Raw genomic sequence first — 24,005 nt, forward strand, 5'->3', positions numbered from 1 at the left:
TGAAGATTTCTGACCAGCTTCATTATTGCATACACTAAGGTTATTGTAAAAATTTCCTTGGTGAGAGATTTAACAGCCATTAGGTTTTCGCTGTTCTAGTTGACATATGTTCCATTTCATCCTTATTTCCAGCTGAATGGAAGTATGTGAAACTCTAATTCCAATCTGGAAAATGCTAAATGCAAAGCTGCATTTCAAGGAATAAATGAAATTGTGAGATTTAGATAGTCAAATGCAAGATGTTTGCTCACTGGAACTCTAAGTATTATGTTTCTATGGGCAAATTAGGACTGAAGGCCACATTGATGGTAGATAATTTTGCTCATTTTCTGATAAGATAAGACTTGATGGTAGTTATTTGTACTTAGTGTTTGCACACATTGCCCTTCATGTGTCATGGTCGGCTTAGGAGTGTTTGTACGTTGGCTAACAATGCACTTTAAAATAGGTGCACTTGATAACTTGCTTATGGAGAGAAGTTATCATTTGAAATTGGTCCTGTCTTGAGGACAGTTACTTGATATTATTAAAACAATGAACCACTCTTGTTATCTGGCTCTAGGTGGTACCTAAAACTTATATTCTAAATACAAAATTCAAATTTTTGTTCTTTAGTATGGGCCTTTTAATTGGAATCAAAAACCATTAGGTAACTGCCTTTGAGATGCTTACAATCTATTTGGGAGAAAGAAACATAGAAAAATTAAACAAATAAATAAGGTAATAATGCACAAAATAGAATTGTTAGTGATGGGGATGTAAAACTGTGCAGCTGCTGTAGAAAATAGTATGGTGGTTCCCCAAAAAATGAAAAATAGAATTACTATACGATCTAGCAATTTCACTTCTGAGTGTATACCCAGAAGAATTGAAAGTAGGGTCTCAAAGAGATACTTATACACCCATGTTTATAGCAGAATTATTCACCATAGCCAAAAGATGGAAGCAACCCAAATGTCCACTGACAGATGCATGGATAAATAAAATGTGATATATACATATAATAGAATATTATTCAGCCTCAAAAAGGAAGCAAATTCTGACACACGCTACAACACTGATGAACCTTGAGGACATTACACTAAGTGAAATAAGCCAGTCACACAATTACGAATACTGTTCTGAGCCCATTTATATGAGGTCTTTAGAGTAGTCCAACTCAGAGAAACAGAAAGTAGAAGGGTGGTTGTCAGGGACCAAGGGGAGGAGGAAATGGAGAGTTGTTGTTTAATGCATATAGAGTTTCAGTTCTGCAAGATGAAAAAGTTTTGGAGATTTTTTGCACAACAATGTGAATTAATCAACACTACTGAACTGTAGACTTAAAAATGGAAAATATGGCAAATTTCATGTTATGTGTATTTTACCACATTTTAAAAAAAACAGAATTGCTAGGATAAAGTATTCAATTGTGTAGCTCAGACAAATTAATTTGCTTAAAGAAGATTCAATCTGCAGGAAAAAACCCAGCTACTATAAAAATTGATGCTGTAAATGATATGATACTTTATTTTCAGACAAGATAGCAATCTATGTAAAAAAATATTAATGATGATAAATGTGATCATTATGGTAGTGGTGGTGATAATAATAGTGAATGTTTACTGAGAATTCACCAGGGCCTGGCACCATGCTAATTATTTTGCATTCATTTAAATCTTCAAAACAATTCTTTTGTTTTATTCCAATTTTACAAGGAAGACTCTAGACTCAGCAAGGTTGATAACTTTCCCAAAGGGAACAGTGATGGGGTGCATGCTAGACCCAAGACTCTAGACTCAGCAAGGTTGATAACATTCCCAAAGGGAACAGTGATGGGGTGCACGCGCTAGACCCACGCTCTCTAACTCTGAAGGGTGTGCTCTTATAGAACCACAAGGGTAAGCTTTCCATTATGTACTTGCCACCGACAGGTACCTCTCAGGTACCTCTGAGAATTGCCAAAAACATCACTCAACTTAGAAATCTTTTTCAGTTTCCACCTTAAAAAGGGGGAATAGAGAAAATCTGATTACTTACATCGCTCTGCAGCGCATAAGCCTTCTTGGCAAGGTCCACGTTGATGCTATCGGGCGGGTAGCTGTAACTGTGTAAGGGGTGCTTATAGTCCACGTCACTGGCAATTGCCTGAGATTTCTTAGCATGAGTCACTTGAAGCATATCAAGAGGTGCTGTGTAGACAGTTTTTGCTTTTTCATAGTCTTTACGATATTCATGCTGTGAATAGAAAATTAGTATTTATAGCCACAAATCCTCAATGGACTTCCAGAAAACCACAGAGATCTCTCATAAACAATAAATACAAGTAAAGAAACAGATCCAAACATCTGAGTAGCTATTTTTTCCTAAAATTTGTTCATATGTTACACATCTTTGAAACTCCCCCCAAAATCATATATGGACAAATCTTCTCAGATCTCTTTTTAGATCAAATAGCAACTGTCAGACATTAGGAAAGAGCCACAGCTTCTGCTTCAGCCAGGAATTATCTTATTTTAAAACAGAGGTTTTCAAGGACCACTAACTAGCACTATTTCTACTAAGGTAATCTAACCTTTGACGAGTTTTCCAATAAAGAAGTATTTTTTTAATTGATGAAAATCACATAACAATCATTTCATACTTCTGGTTTTATAAAATGACTACTTCACAAATAGTGTACACTTGACTTCTTGGCTTTTCTAAAGTCATCTTTAAACAGATAGTTACTGATTTTTCAACCTGACTATCTTACTTTTGACAATAGATAAGCCCTACTGAGAATCCCAAAGGTTTTCTCATACCAAGTTTAATTTTGGTAATAATTTAAAAGAAGATTCCAGTTGCAGTAATTATAAGACCTCAAAGGAAAAAAGTTTGTGAAACTGAGCTATTAAAGTAACCTTGGCCCTTATGCACAGTGTTCTCATAAAGCAAATGTCCTGACTGAGCCTCAGAAGGCACTTTCATTGGCTGGTTTTCTGGAATGGTTAGATAGGGTGCTAATTAGGTCAAAATCCCAGCTTCATCATGTCCACTCACCAACTACCTTAACAGAGAGAAAAATTCTGACCCAATGCCCTTAGGAAAATTCTAAACCTATTACATCTCCCCATAATCACATAAGCTTTAAAGGCAGTGATCCAAACTAGCAAGTATAGATGTGCACTATAAATCTTCTGTAGAAATTCCTTTTGCAAGTGATCTGACCTTTTAGTTTCCTTAGGGAGTGTGATCTTCCCTCTAATATTTTGTGGTTAGTCACTTTCACTGAATAAATTTATCACTTAATTGTAAAATCTAGACCCTGGTTTATGAAAACAAAAGACAGAAACTTTCTGATGGTATGCAAGAACACTGAAAAAAAATAAAGACAGTTTGCCTTTATTAGAAATAAACTGATAAAGCAATGTTGCAATAGCAGTTGGGGTGTGGAAATGTTTTTGACTAAATTGTTTTGACTCTTTTGTTCATATTCATACCGGCTCACACAGACCTCACATATAAAATGTTATCAAAGGTCCAAAGCGCTTTAAAAGATTCTTTTTAAAAGCTCTGAGTGTTCTATATCTGCAGCTTAGCATTTAGCCTGGATATTATGTGAGAATGACTCATCACTGACTATTTCTTTTGGTTGCCAACATCAATCAATTAACAAGTATTTATTGAAGACTTATTATGCCCCTAGAGTTCTAATGGGTTCTGTGATAGGATGAAAAACAAAAGATAAAGATATATGTGCTCTCAATGGAGAGCTATGACTTTTTGAGTTGAAAAGGGATAAGGAATTAGCGAACAAGATAGTGCTATGTACGTGAGCACTGTATACTGACATAATTTGATGTGAAGTTATTGGAGAAAATCATTGACTAGGATGTTTTAAAGTGCTATATGACTATATACTAAATACAAAATGAGTTAAAGAAGGTATATATAGATTCTTATATGAACACACGGTTAAAATGAAAGTAAATGATACAAACATCTTTCTCTTTAATTGTGAAAAACCATTATTTGCAAGCTATGTTGAACGTTCTTACCCCTCTTAAGAGATTCTCTAAATATTTTTAAAACACAGTGTATATTGAAATTTGCAATAGTAGGTGTTTGCCTCTCTATAGTCAGAATTTTAACCAAAAAATGATAGATGGCCCATAGACAAGCCTTAGGGAATCCATAAATTCTCTGACATTTAGGCACAAGGCATGAAAATAAAGTTTGTTTTTCTAGATGGATTGTCCAAATCTTTTATCAGATTCTCAAAGGGGCCTATAATCAATGGAGTATTTTTCTTGGACCTAGGCCAATACTAATTATTCAAGTCAATAAAGAGCAATGATAGCTATACTAAGATTTTTATCTGTGACTCACGATTTTTCTTCCAAAATAAAGACAGTTTTAAAATCATCACTTTAAATGTTATTTTTCTATTAGAAGAAAATGTGAAAACATCTAGTGATGTTTTCCAAAAGGTTTTGAAAATTACAATTTATAGTCTATTAAATATTAACATATACATTTTTCAAAGTGAAATGGAGACTAAGTGCAAATCAGTAATTTCTCCCCTTAAACGTGAGAGGTGCAAGAATCTGGGGCATCACCCAGCTTCCAAACTTCTCCCAGCAGTTTGTTGTTGTAAACTGGAGAGATCCCATGGATATGGAGTCCTTTTACAAGCTACTGCCCTGGGCATGTTAACAGGGACGCCATCTTGAAAACAAGACAGATTTAGGAAAGCACTCACTTCACTCTGGTTTTTGGCCGCCTTCAAGCAGTTCAGCATCTTCGGGTCGTCATTAATGCTGAGGGCTCCAATCATTTTCCCTCTGCTTTTTTCATAGTCTTTCTTGTACATCACCTGCAAAGACATCACACATGCCAGATCACACCCATCAGGAAACATCACTGAGGCCCCCCTGCCCAGGGGCCCAGGCCATACTCACATCGCTAACATTCCTGCTGTTGGCTTTGGCTGCCAGCAGGGGAATGGCATCCACTTTGATGTCAAACTTCTTAGCTTTGCTTTTCTCCCAGTCATGCTTATAAATATTCTGGACAGGAAAATTTCAACAAAGGAATTGTAAGAAAAACATCTAACACAAATTCATCCAGTAAAAATAAAAAACATTGAAAATTTGTGTACATAGGCTTATCTCACCTATAAATACCATATTTACCAAATGGTAGTATAACTATTAATTTATCTATCATCCAGCTTCTTCCCCCCACCACCAAATAAGTATAATGTATTCTTTCTAAGGTTCTGTGAACTTTCTAAAGACTCTGCTATCCTGATGTACAAAGGATAATATAAAATGAAAACCACTTGGAGAAGGCGAAATGTGACATTTACATAGGAGAGATCTTGTAAAACTCTAAGGATTAACAGAGGGGTAATTGAGAGAGTGTTTCTGATAGTATTAGAGACTGTGGAAAATGAAATCTGATAGCTAAGTAAGAGTCTTAAAAGCATTATGCCTTAAAAGCTCCACCTATACTCTGGTAACAATCTCAGTAGTTGTTTATTTGCATAACTCCTAATCTGGTCTTTTTAAACACCTATAACATTTCCTCTTCTCATGCACATACAAATACAGGCTTCTGCGTCTTTGGTACTTACATCACTCAGGTTATAGGCATTGACTCTGTGTTGGATAAACTGTGGAGCATCTGCTGGTATGTTGCACTTGAACTTCTCACCTTCATGTTTTGCTTTGTAATTCAGCTGAAAAATAGTAGAGGATAGCCAAACAGTTCAGGGGAGGAACTTCCTTGAATTTATGGAGGAGAGTATATATAGCTAAGTCATTTCTACCCTTTTTAGAAAGATGCCTCAAAGAAATAGTCAATCCAGTCAAAGTCCAGCGCAGGGCCCAGACTGACTCCCTCTTTCAGAGATTGTGGTATAACCAAACTTTGGGTTGTCATTTTGTAAATACTACCACAATGTACATACGGGAAACTCATTGTCTGATCTAAACTCCCAGGCTGTACCTTGAAGGCATGAACATTCAATATCTATGAAATTCTGTAATCAGAGCACTAACAAAAATAATAATAATTCTAAATAACATGCCAGCACAATTAAAAAGACATGTAAATATTTTCTAAAGAATTTATAGTCCTACAAAATTTAAAGTCCTACAAAATATAGGACTTAATTTAAAATGTTCTAAAGGTGACATTAGGTGGATGGAAAAGAGTACAAGGAGGGCATGGGGTTGTTGAATTCTGGAGATAAAGGCAAATGCACAATACTGAGAAGAACTGTGCAATAAGCATCTTCAAAACAGAGCCTGTAGCCCAACCAGGCCAATGAGAAGAGTGCGTGGGGACTCGGCACTGCGAAAATCACCATGTTCCTCTGCAGCTTGCCGAGTTCAATGGGATCAGCGATGTCAGCGTTTAGGTGTTCTTTCTTGGGATGCAAAATATGAACATGCTAGGAAAAGTTGCACATGAAGCACTATGACTTCTGGGTTATACTGATGTCATTCTTTACCAAATGCACATGAGCTAATCCGTGTTACTAAAACACATTTTGTAGTAGGACAAACTGTACATTTTGCCTTCCTGTCTTGAGAAGGACATGCCACTTCTCAGAATTTAGTTGTGTTAGCACCTTGCTACTGATAGTGTGCTCTACCAATCAGCAGCATCAGCATCACCTGGGAGCTTATGAGAGCATCAGAATATTGGGTCCTGCAGACCTACTGAATCAGAATCTGCATTTTTAACAGAGTCACTGAGTGATCCACATGACTGTGCATGTTTGAGAAGCACTGCTGCTCTTGCCCTGATCTTGGCATGGCTGGACCATTCTGCCATAGATCTTCCTTGCCTATCCAATCTAAAGTGCCCCCCCCCAGTCACTCTATTCTCGTGTCATCCTATTTTAATTCTGTATCACCACTGTGTATTACTTTTCTTATTATTGCCTGATGTCTTTCTTGTTTCTGTGCTCTTTTTCTTTTAGTAAAGTCTTTGTTAGGAAACTCAAGAATGGGAACTGCTTGCCTACCCAAGTGGATGCTTTTGTTATTGTCGTTGTTTATTTAAGTTGTCATGAAGTTTTAGTATGCGTTATTTTTGGTATGTGACAGATCCTAATGAGCAAATTCCCACTAAAAATCAATGAGTTATTGAAGATTATTAGTTATTTTTATTATTGCCTAACACCATTTTCCCTGAGGCTACATTCAATTTGGCAGCTTCATTTGCATTTTATTAAACAAATCTTGAAGTATGACACTGTTGGGATGACACATGAGCCCATGAAGATTAAGCATGTAAATACTTATGTTTCAAATAAGCAAAACATTCTGGGTCACTCATATTTACATAAATTAAGGCACTTACATCACTAAGCTGTTTCGTGTTGAGCTGGGCTTGCAACAGCACAGGAGTATCAGTGACGGCTGTGAATTTGGTCTTATCTGGATGAACTTTGTAGGTATGCTAGAGAAGAAGATGTTCTTTAATGAAATTTCATAATGTGTCTTTATATTCTTGTTCATATACGCACTAACATGTAGAAAGTTTCCAGCCAAAAATAGTTTATTTCCTGAAAACTGGGTTGATATGTTCCCACTTCCTCTCTCTTTCTCAATGTCTCTCTCTCTCTCAATCTCTCTCTCCTGAAGTTGCCTCTAAACTGATCTCCTTGCTGCAATTCAGCAACCAGAGTAATCTTTCCCCATGCTGAAGCCCTACAATGGCTCTCCACTGGAGTTGGTATTCAATCTAAACTGTACCTTGGCTTACAAGCCTACTCTACAGAGTCCACCCCCTCCTTCATCTCCTACCATTTTACCTCTTACTACTGTCCTTCTCCCCAGTACACTTCAGCCACCTCATCCCTTCAATTCCTTAAATGCCGAGCTTGTTCTCTTCTTAGGCTGTTCATCCTGCTGCTCTTACCTTGACCTTAGCATGGCTGCACATTCCTGCCTAAGACCTTCCTTGACCACCCAATCTACAGTGCCCATCCCATCTCTCTCTCCCACATCATCCTATTTTAATTCTACATTAGCTGTCTTCTCATTGACTGATATCTTTCTTGTTTCTGTGCTCTCTTTGTTTATTATCTGTCTCTCCCTCCCAAATGCAGGCTCCCCAAATGCAGCCCACCTTGTCCTATCTTCTTTCTCAGCATCAAGGACAATGTCTGGCACAAGCTAGTCCCCTCATGTAAATTTGTTGGATGAATGAACACCTGTCTCTCACAAATCGCCATGTCCTCCCTTTCCTCCAAAGCCATGTATATATAAACTAATGAAAATAAAGATTTATAAAACCTGAAATTATTTTGTCACAAATAGGCTTCTTCACAGTAATTTTTGTGTTCCCAAATTCCACCCAAAAACCAAAATTTAAAATTTAGCATCTCATGCTAATCACTAGATGCCGGCATTTAAACTCCTGCTAAATTTACCACTAGATGGCACAAGAATCCCAAACCCAATTTCAAGAATTCAGGGCAGCTGACTTACATCTTTACACTGGTCTAGTTTCTTGATTGCTTCATATTCTTGTGTTATTGTCTGAGGGAAATAGCATTTCCCTTTATCTTCTTCATATTCTGCTTTGTAATTTTTCTATAATGAGAAAGAACAAAAATAGATCATGATTGTTATTGTTCCTGAACAATGTCACTGAGAGGCATGAACAATTGTCTTCAAACTTACGTCACTGTTTTGAGCTGAAACTTTCATGCAGTGTATTTGATATGGGTCCTCAAAGCTGCCTATGTAATGTCCCAAGACATCCTGTACATATGAATCTTTATATTTAGCCTGAAAAAGAAAACATATGTAACTCAAATTGACAGTTACTTGTCAAACCCAGAAAAGCCCTCAAACCCCAGAGGTAACCACGGCCTTTCACACCTCGCTGAAGTTCTTCAGCAGAGTATCAAGTTGATATTTAGGGGTCTCACAGTAATTCATGCTCTTTGCCTTTGTCTTCTCATAGTTTTCCTTGTATAATCTCTGTCAGAGGGAAAAAATCAAACAAAGAAAAGAAAAGAAAAATTTATCTCAGGGTATTAAAAAAATTCACATCATTGCTATACTTTAACCAAAAGAGCAAATTTTGTATTTTTTCAGCATTTATTTTCCACAAAGCAAAAAGCAGAATGAATATGGTAGAGGCTCATGTCTTGTATAATCTAGTCTGCTATAACCATAAATAAGTTCATGTTACTTATCCTCATATTTCTCAGTCAGAATAAATCAGAGCATACCAGTGCTGCTGGCTAATCAACTTTTTATCTTAAAATAATTCTTTCCACCTGAATGTGTTTGATGGAAAATGAATTTTTTAACAGTTGGTGCAAAATAATATAAAAGGTATAAGGTACCTAGATATTTAGGCCCAGCCCTAGAAAAGTATTCAGTCCAGCGCTTGATGAAAACACATTTTACACCACCTATGGAAGTTGGTTTTTATCATTAAGACCTAATATTTTATTTTATAGCAGTAATACATTAAAAGATGGTTTTTCCGTTTTATTTTACTTATGATATATTTCTTCACATTCTCTTTAATTCTCCCATATAGAAATCCAAAAATATACTTAATAAACACTGGAATATTTATAAATGATACAGAATAGGGAGTATTTCTTTTTTGCTATAAATTAGAAAAACAATTTTTATAAAGAGTCATTTTATTTTAAATAAGTATTTTAAAGTCTTTAAAACGAGATCAATATTTTAGAAAATTCTTAAAATAAAATACTTTGCTTTTGAGGTTATGCTTCATCTAGTTTTTCATACTTTGTCTTTAGCCTGATTTTCTCACTTTTTGCCTTTTATTTTTCTGTATGTATTTTGACAAAGTACCTTAAGTCAAGTCATGGTATGGAATGAATACATGTTTATACATACTGAGATATTGAGCCTGTTTCTAGGAAAAACATCAATGATATTGCTAGTATATTTTCCCCCTAATAAAACAGAGGGCATTAAGGAGATTAAGAGAAACTTTACAATATTCACTGGTGTCTCAAAGTACAGAGACATCATAAGAGTGAGGAAGTTAATCCTTGACCACTGGGCTTTCACGTTAAATTTGTCTTCCTGAGTCTGAGATTTCGTTTAGGCTAGCATCCCACCCAAGGTTATGTTAAACAGCAAGTGCAGCCACATCTGAAAACAAGACAGAATTACAAAAGCACTCACATCACTCTGGTTTTTGGCCGCCTTCAAGCAGTTCAGCATCTTGGGGTCGTCATTAATGCTGAGGGCTCCAATCATTTTCCCTCTGCTTTTCTCGTAGTCTTTCTTGTACATCACCTGCAAAGACATCACACGTTCCAGATCCCACCCATCAGGAAATGTGGCTGAGGCCCCCCTGCCCAGGGGCCCAGGCCATACTCACATCGCTAACATTCCTGCTGTTAGCTTTGGCTGCCAGTAGGGGAATGGCGTCCACTTTGATGTCAAACTTCTTAGCTTTGCTTTTCTCCCAGTCGTGCTTATAAATATTCTGGATAGGAAAATTTCAGCAAAGGAATTAGCAAAAGCGATATGCATGTTATCACACTTTAAAGACCACAAGGTAACTCAATACCTGTCTTAATATAAAATAGATGGGCCATATTCATTGTCCAGGAAATCACGAATATTTTAGATAATTCTCCTCAAGCTGAAGCTTCTAATTCTCTAAGATTAAGCCTCTCTACTCTCCATTAGAATATTTCATCCAATTAACTTAATTCTAGTTATCATACTAATATTTGATTTTTAACACTGAATATTTTATAGAGTGGCACAAATATTCTACAGTTAACTTACTTTTTATAATATAAAGGCACCACTTTCATTTGATCTCAAAATCCTCTGCAAAGGTTGTTTCATGAGTCATTATGATACTCGTTGATGATGGATAATCTTAGTACTTATTTATAGAATTGTTGAATAAATGGAAACCTCCAAGGCACTTATATGGTGAGTGACAAACAATAATGTACAACAAAAATTTCACAATAAAAAAAAAATACTCTAAAAAAAAAGAAAACTGAAACCCCCAAAGGTAATTTGACATTTCTATAAAATTAAATTTGTAAATGAAAGATAGCAATGGATACCTGGCCTTATGCCTTTTGAATACCCTATATCTTTGTTAGTGCAAGTTCTCTTACATGTAGAAATAAGTATCATTTGTGTGAAATAAGGGACATTATAGGCCTGAGGGACAAATGAAATGAAATTATATCTTAAAAAATCAGGTCCTAAAAGAAAATTAATTATAGTATACTATAAATGAATATGTGGTTAAAAGATCTAACATTAAGATTTGCAATTAAACCTACCTGAGTGGTGGTATTTTGAGGGTTGGTTAAAATATTAAGATTGTCTAATTGTGTGAAGCTACTTGCAAGATTGCTACACACATTTCATAAGGTGAGTTCAAAGTTACCTTGGCAGAGGCATGGGAACACAATGCAAATGTTAACTGTTATTCCCATCTTTAGCATTGAAATATTTATTCAATGAAGCAATTCTAAAATAAAAGCACAAGTTGTCAGCATATCACGTGGCATAGGAACTTACGTCACTCAGGTTATAGGCGTTGACTTTGTGCTGGATAAAGGCAGGGGTATCTGGAGGTATATGGCACTTGAACTTTTCACTTTCATGTTTTGCTTTGTAATTTAGCTGAGAGAGAGGGAAGGAGAGAGAAAGAGAAAGAGCCAATTAGTTCTGAAGAAGAATTGTTTCAAAACACAAAAAAATTTTGTGTGGTATGTTTCATAAGATAAAATATAAAATACATTCTGTTCAATAACAACCGACAAAGTTAGGATCAAAAGAGAAATCCAGAGCTAGGGTAGACCACCCTGCATTATTGCCAACCTGTGTGCTGGATACGTGACAGCTGTTACCACATCTGTCACCATGGTAGGACCCTAAAGGGAGGAGGTGGCTATTTCGGATATGTTCCCCTCCATGCATATCACAATTGGCCCTGTAGGTTCTGAGAGGGACAGTCCTTTCTTCCCTTTTGTTGTCAATGCTTACTGACTAGAGAATCTTTTCTAATAAATCTGGTGACGTCTCCTCACATACATTATGGTTTGTTGATACTCTAATTGAAGTCTTCATTTCTGGCTATAAATCTACAGAGGTTACTTTTATTTTTATTTTTTTAGTTCAACACAAGTTTGGAAATTCATACTTAAAACTCACATGATAAAACTTTTCTCAAAGACTCTATTTTCCAAAACTTATTTGAGAGAAATCCCATGTATTGAATACTTGCTCTGGGCCAGGGTGTGTACTATGCACATTTCTCCTTTCACTTAATCTTCAAAACAACCACAAATTATAAAAGGGAAATATGAGGTATAGAGGGGTTAAACAATTTGCCTAGGCTTCCAGGTCATAGATGACAGAGCTGGAATTTGAATACAGTTTTCTCTGACTTGAGTACTCATGTTCCTTCTGGTGCATTAAGCTACATTAGTTTCCCTTATAGAATCATTTCCACCCAAGAAGATGCAAGGCAACTTAAAAGGAAAATATTTTAGGTGATTACAAATATATACAAATTTAACTTGCTAAAACTTACATAGCCTTTTTTATAAATGTACAAGTCACTGGATTTTATGTGTAGAGTTATGATATGTTATTCCACATAATTGGGTTTCCTGGATATTGAAGGGAACTTACATCGCTCAGTTGTTTGGAATTGACTTGGGCTTGCACCAGAACAGGAGAGTCGGTAACTTGAGTGAATTTTGTCTTATCCGGATGGACTTTGTAGGCATGCTGTGGGAGAAAAGGGACTCGGGTTTAGCAGTGTCACCTGTCAAGTTGAAGTTGGCCTATAGGCCAAACAAACAGAAACCCATCCCCCGAAAGAGAAGCAACTTATAGTAAATAAAACACATTATTTTTTCTAATTAGACTGCAGTTTCTTTGAGATGTTCTTACATCTGTACAAGAAACTTTCCCATATCTTCAGATTCCTGATAACTTTTCTTGGGGAAAATGAGCTAGAATTAGCTCTTGAAACGTGTGGATGACAACAGGGAAAAGTAGTGTATCTACCGCAAAATAAAGTTTATTTCTATTTATCCTCCTGCTTGCATTTATTTGTAAGTGTCAAAATTTTAAACATATCTTGACCACTAGATGCTATGTAGGGCAGTAACATTTAAAGTTCATGCCGCAGACTTACATCTTTACACCGATCTAGTTTCTTGATTGTTTCATATTCTTGAGTTACGGTCTGGGGGAAGAAGCCTTTGCCTCTGTCCTCTTCATATTCTGCTTTGTAGTTTTTCTATGAGGAAAAGAAATCAGACACAAGGATGCAACCATTGTATTCATGCTCTAAAAAATGTGTTGTTTGGAAAGTTAAACAATTGCCTTAGAACTTACATCACTGTTTTGAGCTGCAACTTGCATGCAGTGTGTATGATATGGATCCTCAAAGCTGCCTACATAATGTCCCAAAATATTCTTTAAGTAGGAATCTTTATATTTAGTCTGAAAGACAAAACATATTTCATTTATTTATTGGCAAAATGATGGGTCTTTTCTTTCATAGAAGGAGTGACTGTAAGATTGCTTACATCACTACTGAAGTTGTGCAGAACTGTATCAAGCTGAAATTTGGGGGTCTCACAGTAATTTATGCTCTTTGCCTTTGTCTTTTCATAGTTTTCCTTGTATAGTTTCTGTCAAAGAAAAAAATCAGTTAAAGTAGATTCCTGTCACTCCCACACTGATTATAACACACGTATTCTCCAACACTAAACAAAAGAAGAAGAAAAAAGATCTTACTTGTCAACTGTCTTAAAAACTGACAATCAAATATCGGGGTGTCGTGAATGGTAAGCCTTTCCTATTAGCAATTATTGTAAAGCCTAAGTTTTTAACATTCTCCAAAAAAATTAAGAAACCAATATGCTTCCTTAAACCAAGCCCTTAGTTGCAGAGATTCTCGTGTATTTCTGAGCTGCTGCCTTCTCCATCTCCCAACTCACATACTCTTCCCTCACTGATGGTGCCACAACAACCAGTAATATTCTGAGCAACAATGAATTTTTCATTGCTTTTTAAAAAAACCTTTAAGGAAAAAGTTTAACATATGTTGAGAAATACACACTCCCTCTTCCTCCTTCTACAAAGGAAAAATCTCTTATCATATGAACAGACAGTATACCTTAAAAATAAGATATATACAAGAACTCAAATCATGAATCTACTAACTCTTCTTCTCTGCTAGGATTTATCTTTAGCTCTAACAGCAACAATATATGATTATTGGATTTTAAATGCACAATTGATAAAGCAGATCATGGTCACTTCTTCATGTTTGGTTTTGAAATTGTAAATCATGCTATTCATTTTTAATATTTTTATTTTGCTGTCTTTATCAACAAAGTGGATTTGAATCTAGGCTTTATGTGTTGGATGAAGACGACTTGCATTTAGGAAGCATGAGCCATGCTCTGCATTGATTTCCCCACAGAGCTCCTTGGACAGGTCCTTTTACATTCTCTCACCTGCCCCTCCACTCTCTCCACCCCTCAGTCACATGTGCACATTTCTATGGTGCTGACTTAACTCAAGCGACAAAGAGAAGATAACTAACCCACACAGAGAGCCACATATAATTCTCAAATATTGGGAAAGCTTCACACAATCTAACCATAAGGGGAAAACTCAACTGATCACATGTTCAGTCTCTTTACATATATAGTCATCAAAGTGGTCTTGGGCTGTCAGTCTTTTAATGCCAGGCCCAGTTCTCACTTATCTATTTTAAATCTAGTGGATTAGTCAGGCTCTTAACAAGGCCTCAAGTGGAAATTCCAATGTAGACTTAGAGAGCCATGTTTTAAGTCCTGTTATCTGCCAATGAGCTTTTCTGGGTCCTAGATTTGAGTAGAAAATGGTGGAGGTGGGGGAGACAAGCTGTAAAACACAGGACATTTTCCTTCTCCAGACAGCAGGCTTGAAGAACACAAGGGCACAGTGCTAACACTGCTTCATCTCTCTCTCTCTCCTCCCCTTTCAAAGTCTCCTTCTGCCTCTCTTAAAATCACGACGCATCTCCTACAATGTACTCCGCGCTTGGAGGCACCGGTACCTGGAACCTACAAGCAAATGAGGATTTCCCTGCCTATTGAACTAATTCCACAGGCCCCCCAAAATTGACACACCTCATACTCAGAGGCACTAATGCCTCCTGTGGTTAGATAGTTCTGAAACTGCTACCCCATAACTGTAAAGTATTTGCAAAGTTATATTTGCATTTGGTCATTATAGAGGGACAGAGATTTCATCTCTCTTGCAGCTAAGGTTAAAAAACACTTCTGACAAAAATACACTTACATCACTTAGGGCATCTCCTGCTGCCTTCAGCTGCCTGAGCAGTGGGTTCTCTGTAGCAGGCAGTATATTATAATCTGCTTTCCCTTTACTCTTTTCATAGTCTTCTTTGTATTTTACCTGTAGGAATGAATAAAGTGATAAAGTAACTCTCCGGGTTATTTTTGCTCTCGTCTCTATTACAGATATTATGACATCATTCCACAAATCAATTTTCTCTTGAGAAAAATGGCAGCTTGACATTTTATAAACAAAATACTCATAGTAACTCATAACAGCAGTAGAAGAATTGCATAAAATTTCAGGATATCTTTTTTCCCATTCATTCCATTCAAAGATATCCATGGGGTGCCCATTACATGCCTGGCTCTGGGACAGATACAAGAAAGAATAACACATAGTCCCTGCCCTTGAAGACAGAGAGAGAGAGACATAAGTAACGGGAGAAAGATACGCAAAGAATGACAGCACACCGTGTCCCAGACACCTGCTGCTCCAGAACCCTCACTCAGCTCTTAACCTCCAGCTGCCTATCTGCCAACACATTAAAGAAAGCAAGCTAGAAGCATCATCAATCTAATCTTTTATGCCTTATCTGTGAGATGTGTGTGAGCACGTGTGTATTAAATGTACACACAGGAGGAGGAGGAAGGGCTGGGGGTGGGACAAATGGTGGCAGCCTCACCTTTTCCTTCTGTCCTTTCCACTTGGCACCTTTAATTCCAGCTATGGCAGAAGCAGTAAGCGAGGTCCCAAAAGCCTCTGTCAGGAGCATGTCCAAAGGGAGGAGAACAAGAAACTGATCCTAGTTCTGACCATGATCTCAGTGCCAGCCATTTATTCAGGCAATATGACCACAGAATATGACAAGTTCAAGGAATCCTAGATAATCTACCAACATTTAAGAACCTCAGAAAACAAATACAATCAGCTTGGTATCCACAGGCAGGAGATACACAACTAAAACACAGTGCACCTCCCCCTAAGCCCACACGGAGGACTCACAGGGGATTCTCTACAGGAATGGAAGACATAGATGACTTCTCCATCTTATAGAATTGTGTATTTCCTTGAAAAATGGAGACAACCAGAAAGGAAATTCCACCACCTCTACTATCCCCCCACCTGCATCTGGGATACGCAGCCTCCTCCCCGTTTATGGATGAACTGTCAGGGCTTATGGCAAAAGTGACCCCTTCCTCTTAAGCACCAGATACCCTCCCCTTTCACCACTCAAAGACATCACTCCAGCCACTCTGCCCTCCTCCAACATCACCACATTTTCCCTCTACACTGGATTTTTTCCCATCAGCATAGAAACATGATGCTTTTGCCTCCTGTCTTTAAAAAATACCCTCTTCATCCACTTATCCATCAGCTACTGCCTCATTTTCTTCTTTTCTTTTCAGGAAAATGCTTTGAAAGAGTTGAGTATACTTTCATATTCTTCTCTTTCTCTCTTCTCATTCACTTATGAACCCTCTCTAAGCAGACTAAACCAAACTGCTCTCATTAAGTTCACCAGAGACCATATACTGAGAAATCCATTCCAGAAACATTGGACATAATTATCACTCCCTTCTCCCTTCACTTCCCAAGACATCACTCTCTTCTGACTTTGCTCATACCTCATCACGCTGATGTTTTCACGTGGAAGCACTCCAGGGTTCAGTCCTTAGAGCTTTCTGTCTACCCTTGCTCCTTGATGGCCTCCAGTTTTATGACATTACATACTATCCACTTGCCAATGACTCCCAAATTTATAAAACCTTCCTAGATATCTCCCTTGAAACTTCAGTTTCGTATAGTCAACTGCCCACTTGACATTTGCACTCGGAAGTCTAAAAGATATCTCAAGTCTTACATGTTTGAAGCTGGGCTGTCTCCCCTCCAAAAAAGATTATCCACTCCTTCCACAGTCTTCCCTATCTTAATGAAGGGAAACACCATCCATCTAGCTGCTTAGACCAAAACTTTTCTCTCATATCCTACACCCAACTCATCAGCAAATCAGGTCAGCTCTACTTTCAAAATACTTCTCCTCACTTGCCCTGCTGTCCCCTTGTCCAAAACATCACGTCTTGCACCTGGATACTGAAATAGCCTCCTACGTGAAGTGATCTTCCTGCTTTCAGTCCTCCAGCAGGGCCAAGGCCAGGGTTAGAATCAAGTCTGATTGGCTTTGAAGTTTCTGCTCTTTGTGCCCAACCTGCTTTAGAATGCCAAGTTGTCCAACTATTTACCAAAGTCACTCTATAGAGCGTATGAGCATATCCGTGAATTCATGTATCTTGTCTGTGACTAGATTTTCACCAGTTAGCAGGAAAATAAGAAAAATAATGGTAGTGGTGAGTGTGGGAGTGTCTATATTCCTATAAGGCTGCCAATTTTCTTTTCTTGAGGGGTCTTTCTGCCTGAGATTACAGTCTTTTTACATCTGGGTATCAAAAGGTCCTTTATGAAATGTTGAAGATGGTAATTGGGTCTTGTTAATGTTCATACATAGCAAATTTTTTAAAAAATTTAGTCTCCCTATTATAATCCCAAAGCACTATTTTTTTGTTGTTCCCCCAAGAGCCCTCTTTTTTTTTTCATTATACAGACATGCGTGGCTTAACAATGGGGATACTTTCTGAGAAATGCATCATTACTTGATTACACCATTGTGCGAACATCATAGAGCGTACTTACACAAACCTAGATGGTATAGCCTACTACACACTAGGCTATATGGTACCAATCGTATGGCACCACCGTCGTATATGCGGTCCGTTGTTGACTGAAATGTCACTATGTGGCACGTGACTGTTTTCAAAAGCAAGAGTTATAAGAAATTCACCCACACTAAGACCACCAAGATAAATGAGAGAATTTCCTTGTACCTTGCTAGCTGCCAACCCAGCTTGTTTATTCACTTTGTACTCTGGTGTTTCGGTCTGCATGAAGTAGATCCGGTCTTTCATATGCTCAAAGTCTTCCTGGTATTTCCTCTGTAAGACATCAAACATACTGGATAACTGCTGTGGAAGTAAACTGTACAAGGGTTTTACACGGAGGACAGAGGCTCTTTGGAGAAGTTACCTAACGCCATGCTCCTCTTGGCTTTCGCAGGTGAGATCACAACTATAGAATGCAGTGCCATCACAAAAACAATTAGCAATTTAACAGAGATTTGGAGCAATTATAAAAGGCTGAAAAACAGCCTGCAAGAAGGAGCTCTCAAAAGCCAGGGGCAGAGAACTTAAGAGAAAGGAAAAAGAAGACATGTTTTCCAGTGAGGAAAATCTGGGAAGAAACTAATCAGTTTCATAAATGTACTGTCTGGGTTTCCTAGGCAAAGAATATATTTAAAAGGGCCCCTTTAGGCTGTACTCACTTTGAAACTGTATTGTTCCTGGGAAAACTGAGGCGAGAATAATGGAATCTGATCAAAACAACATTTCTCAAAAGGAAGGAAAGATTGTGGGGTTTCTTTCTTAATAGGAACTCTACACAGGTTTTGCCCTCAAAAAGAGGTGTCTGGATTCAAATGTTTGGCACCACGTCAGGAGCAGCAGACAGCTAGAAGTCATAAAGGGAAGTGTCACCATCTCCACCTAAGGACATCCAGCCATCCCTTCCTACTTACTGTGCTGATGTTCTCAGCATTCATTCTGGCAGTTGCAACTTCAAAGCAAGGTGTCTCACTCCATTTGCCTTTGATTTTATTTTCATAGTCTTCTTTGTATTTTTGCTAGGAAAAAAAGAAAAGAAAGAAATAAGAGAAGCAAAATTGACAAATAAGACAGCAAAGTAAGTGGTAATGGTCAGCTTTTTAAAAGATCTTGACTAGGCCCTTCTTGGGTCCTTAATAGATGTCTTCAAATCTTCCAGTGTGGTGCCAATTTACCCAACAAGAAAGTTAGGTGAGGGAGGTAGAGTACTAATTCCCCCTCCTCTTGCTGAGTTTGGGGACTTAGTTCATTCAGAACTCATGAATGTTTCCTGATATTTGAGGGAGGAGAGTCAGAAGCATCTTCCATTTGTATTTCAGAGTTATAATAAAACCACTTAACTCCGGGGCTGGCCCCCTGGCTTAGCGGTTAAGTGCACGTGCTCCGCTACTGGCGGCCCAGGTTCGGATCCCGGGCACACACCGAGGCACCGCTTGTCCAGCCATGCTGAGGCCGCATCCCACATACAGCAGCTAGAAGGATGTGCAACTATGACATACAACTATCCACTGGGGCTTTGGGGAAAAAAAAAGGAGGAGGATTGGCAATAGATGTTAGCTCAGGGCTGATCTTCCTCACAAAAAAAAAAAAAACCAACCACTTAACTCCAGATTTCCATGCCAGATGAACTTAGCCATTAATTTCTGAGCTTTACCAAAACTCCTAGTTACCCAGAAAGCAACACCACAACAAAATTGGGCTTGCAGGATAATGAATAAGACTTCCTAGTTTACTTAAAGAAATTTTAATGAGAACAGACAAGCAATTCAAAAATTGAACTGTTGCCCCATCTTATTCCCAAACACCACCCCACCTGAATCTCAGGCTGTGAGCATCTCGAAGAAAGAAATTATGTCTCCTTCATTTTTGTATCCTCAGAATCTAACACAAAAAGCAGTGATGGTGCTCAGGGCAAGCTACGCCAGGAGGCACCACTCTGGTATGCGGATTATTTCAAGTTGAAGACAATAAGGACTCAGAGAACTCAGGAAGAATATTTGAGTTTCCCCTCCCAAACTGCCTAAAAAATTTAAAACAAAAGATCTGTTTCAGGAAGGAGTTATTATCATGACGGCTATAAAGATAATGTAGGATAGAGGTTACAATAGAAAAGGCACCAACAAGCCCATCTTATCGGAAGTTCTGTCTCTCTGGCCACATTCTCTGGATGGCCCTGCGAGGAACTGCCAGACAATGATTTACAAGGGAAGTCTCCATTTGTAAAGGTATCTCCCTCTCTGTATTGGAAAGAGGGGGGATGACCTCATTTCTAGAAACTTATCAATGTGGAAGCTGAGACCTTAAAACTGCATAATAAACCTTACTCTTGTTTACAGTGCTTTAGTGATAATCTCCTGTAACTGACACCCCACCCCCAACATCCTCCTTGTCTTTGGTTGAACATGGTATTTAAGATGAGAATTTCTGCAATTGTGTTGAGAAATGCAGTGTCCCTGCTTTCTCCCATGTATACATATTATTAAACTTGGTATTATTTTCTCCTGTCTTGTTAATTATTTGGCCAGCCATAAGAGCCTTAAGGAAAAGGGCAGAGGGAGATTCTCCCTCTTCCCCCGACAGCAGCATGCAGAGGTTACCTCATACATGTTCGTTCAACTACACTAAATTGAACAAAGTCCATGATATGTGGTTTTGAACTACATTGGCCTGAGTGTTCTCAGAATAAAATTAACCCAGCTAACCCCAAAGCTGGGCACATGAGCCAGAGCCAGAGCTAGGTTAGAGCAGCTTCCCCTCCTCGGCTCATAGAAATGTGTTAACAGACACAGCAAATGGGTCTCAAGGTGTTTGCATGCCTACCTTGAGAAGAGTGCACACACTCTTCAAGGACAAAGAAAGTGGTTTTCTGGTATACGTTTAACAGAACAAGTACCATGGGTGAGTGATGCGCAGAGCCAGTAAGTTTGAGGTAAAGAAGCCCAGCCCTCCTCAAACGCCCTACATCTTTCCTTCTCAAAGGGTTAATATGTTAATTAATAGCCAAGTGGTTTTCATAACTATAAATTTTAGAGCCCCGGGCCTGAGTTCAAAAGCCCTGGGCCCAAGACTTGGCTCCATCATTACCAACAGTGGGACTTAGCCGCTCCAAGCTTCAGTTTTCTCAACCACAAGTGCTGCCAATAATAATAATACTTACACAGAGGATTGTTAGGAAGATTAAATGAGATCATATACTGAAGAGTGCTTTGTAAACTCTGTAGTGATAAACAAATGTAGGGTATGATAATTATAGTAACAATAATCACTATTACTATTATTATTGTTATTATCGTAACAGAGAGTAGGAAACTCTAGAAAAAAGAAAATTGTATGTGTGCATGCATGTGTGTGTGTGTGTGTGTGTGTGTGTGTGTGTGTGTGTGAATTCTTCAGTGGAAATCTTTGCTGAGATAAGGTTTGCATTATGCTGCCAATTAATTTGCCTACCCTCCTCTTTTGAATCTGTAAAGAATTGAAGTCAATAAAACTGATTTTTCGATTTGTTAAGACTGCCTCTGGAAGTGTTTCTAAACTTTTTGGGGAATAGATCTCTTCAGGAATCTGAGAAAGCTACAAAATGCCCATAAACACTTACAAGCTCAGAGGTCCTTGATGTACACACACCCCAGGTTAAGATCGCCCAATCTACAATTTTTTGTAGGGATACTGCCCGTCCTCTGCTTGCTGTCAAAGGAAGAAAGCTCTAGGGGGGAAACTCTAGGATTTATATTTAAATTTGTAATGTAATTTAAAGTTGAAAAGACAGTAGATATTCTTAATGAGGTCCAAAATTTGGGCTATTATAGAGAAATAAGAATCCCAGTGTAGATTTGTTAAAGAAAATCAAGCAGGAGATTAATTCTCACAGTGAGAGATAAATGTCTGATTTTTTGAAAGATATTAAAACAAGATGCAAAACAAAAGTATAAGACCACCCAGCCCCCTCATCCAAAGTCATTCCTCCCCTCTTCCCCTTCACAAACTAAACCTTCTTATCTTCCCCTACCCAGAAGCCGAAATGGGTCAAGATGGAGGTGAATCTCTCACAAACCACTCCTGAATACTCTCAAGTCTGGGAAGATTTTCACTACAAAGGAGGAGATTGAAGCTTAACTGCTGAGGAAGTTATGGCCTTCCCCTTCATTTGCAGGTAGGAAAGAAGTTGAAAGGATAAGGCCTGCAGCTAGAGGAATGAGAGGGAGAGAGGGGTGTGTGTCCATGGGGGACCACCCCTGCCAGCTGGGGGGTCTCACTCTGCACATTTGGCAGCGAGGCCTGAGTGTTTGTGTGGTACATGCAGAGGGGTTAGCCATACCAGGGGTCCCACATCCAACCTTCCCCCCAACCCCACCCTAACCCTTCTCTCCAACTGTAGTGTTTGGAGTCAATCAATGGAAACCTGGAGACAGGAATCGATTTAACTTTCTCTAGGATTTTGTGTTTGTTCATTTAACAGAGGAAAGAACATCAGGTCAATTATAAGCTCTGGGACACCTTCTGTGGGGAAGAGGGCAACACATGTGGTAAGATGTAGTAAAACTGCTTCCCCAAACCCAGAAGTCAGCTGAAGGTGCTTTCACTGGCCCACACACTAGGGACCCTAGTGTCTTGCTTAAGCACATGGGCTCATTTTCTACTTTCCACGTCTGCATCTGTGATTTTGATGCAGTTATCAAATGGAAGGACTACATAGCCAGTTCATTAATCACACTTCTCTTTTTCTGTGAGTAGCTAAATACTGGGACTCCTGATGGCTTCATTCACAAAAAAGTTACCCTCTCAGGGAGGGCGGCGGGGTCCCAACTGGTATTTTCATTGCCAACAGTGGGCTCAGAGCTGCCTTCCTGACTCAATCAAATCTCTTCTGGTGAAATCAACTGGAATCTTCCTAATTCTAGTGATAGAAGAACTTCCATGGTTTCAGAATATCAGAGCCTGGCCTCTTCATGCCGTGTAACAATATGTCACTGAAAGATGTTTTCCTGGGTGATAGGAGTGTCTTTTGTTCTAAAGAGGCAAATCCTAGATAGCTTCAGAATGGAAGTTGATCATCAGAAAGACCAAGGCATGATGATAAGCTTGGAAATTCCAGCCCCACCACTCATCCTCCGGGGAGTGGAGAGGGGATGGAGATTGAGTTAATAATCAACCATGTCTACATGATGAAGCCTCCATAAAAATGCCTAATGTATGGGGTTCAGAGAGCTTCCAGGTTGGTGAACACCCACATGGTCAGAGAGTAGTGCACCCTAACTCTACGGAACAAAAGGTTCTGTGCTCGGGACCCTTCTGGACCTTGCCCAATGTATCTCTTCATCTAGCTGTTCATCTGCATCCTTTATCATATCCTTCATTATGTAATAAACATAAGTAACTATTTCCCTGAGTTCTGTAAGCCATTCTAGTAAATTATCGAACCTGAAGAAGGGGTTGTGGGAACACTGGATTTAGAGGTGGTAGGTCACAAGTACAGGAGGCCAGACTTGCGATTGATATCTGAAGTAGGGGTGGTCTTGTGGGTCTGAGCCCTTAACTTGTGGGATCTGACGCTAACTCCAAGTAGATAGTGTCAGAATTGAATTGCATTGTAGGACACCCAGCTGATGTCACAGAATTGGTTGGCATGGGAAAAAACCCCACACATTTGGTTTCAGAAGTGTTGTCAGTAGAGAGTAGAGGGAACATTTTTTCTTTTCAATTCTAGATCCCAGTTGGGTATCAACTGGAAATTCCAACCTGAAATCTTGTATTTTTCCTACTGTGAATCTGGAAGAAAGCAGAGAGGCAGGCACAGAGAAACTAAAGGGACTTCCCAGTGTTGCACTCAGAACCCCACTTTCAGCTGCTTGTAGTCTGCAGTTTCCTCACCAAGTGCCCGCTTACATGAACAACTCTGCCTGCCTGCCCATCCATGTTAGAGCTACAAAATGTAGCTGAGCCAGGAGGAGGTGCTGGTATGTAA

At 38.6% G+C, this 24,005-nt stretch overlaps 1 protein-coding gene across 4 annotated transcripts in view; it reads right to left on the bottom strand.

Moving 5' to 3' along the window:
- The window catches only part of NEB (nebulin), a 233,271-nt gene that overhangs the window by 192,258 nt on the left and 17,008 nt on the right, over nt 1–24,005 (bottom strand). For all 4 annotated transcript variants that reach the window (XM_058548962.1, XM_058548960.1, XM_058548961.1 and 1 more), the window contains exons 9-26: nt 18,958–19,062; nt 18,212–18,319; nt 15,333–15,449; nt 13,565–13,669; nt 13,371–13,478; nt 13,168–13,272; nt 12,657–12,755; nt 11,538–11,642; nt 10,363–10,470; nt 10,164–10,277; nt 8,868–8,969; nt 8,667–8,774; nt 8,472–8,576; nt 7,339–7,437; nt 5,600–5,704; nt 4,923–5,030; nt 4,724–4,837; nt 2,020–2,217 (exon numbers count right to left, since the gene is read on the bottom strand). In XM_058548962.1, the coding sequence (XP_058404945.1) occupies nt 2,020–2,217; nt 4,724–4,837; nt 4,923–5,030; nt 5,600–5,704; nt 7,339–7,437; nt 8,472–8,576; nt 8,667–8,774; nt 8,868–8,969; nt 10,164–10,277; nt 10,363–10,470; nt 11,538–11,642; nt 12,657–12,755; nt 13,168–13,272; nt 13,371–13,478; nt 13,565–13,669; nt 15,333–15,449; nt 18,212–18,319; nt 18,958–19,062 (2,013 nt within the window). The remainder of the gene's footprint in view (nt 1–2,019; nt 2,218–4,723; nt 4,838–4,922; nt 5,031–5,599; nt 5,705–7,338; nt 7,438–8,471; nt 8,577–8,666; nt 8,775–8,867; nt 8,970–10,163; nt 10,278–10,362; nt 10,471–11,537; nt 11,643–12,656; nt 12,756–13,167; nt 13,273–13,370; nt 13,479–13,564; nt 13,670–15,332; nt 15,450–18,211; nt 18,320–18,957; nt 19,063–24,005) is intronic.

The sequence above is a fragment of the Diceros bicornis genome, chromosome 10, assembly GCF_020826845.1.
Source record: "Diceros bicornis minor isolate mBicDic1 chromosome 10, mDicBic1.mat.cur, whole genome shotgun sequence".
Classification (NCBI taxonomy): domain Eukaryota; kingdom Metazoa; phylum Chordata; class Mammalia; order Perissodactyla; family Rhinocerotidae; genus Diceros; species Diceros bicornis.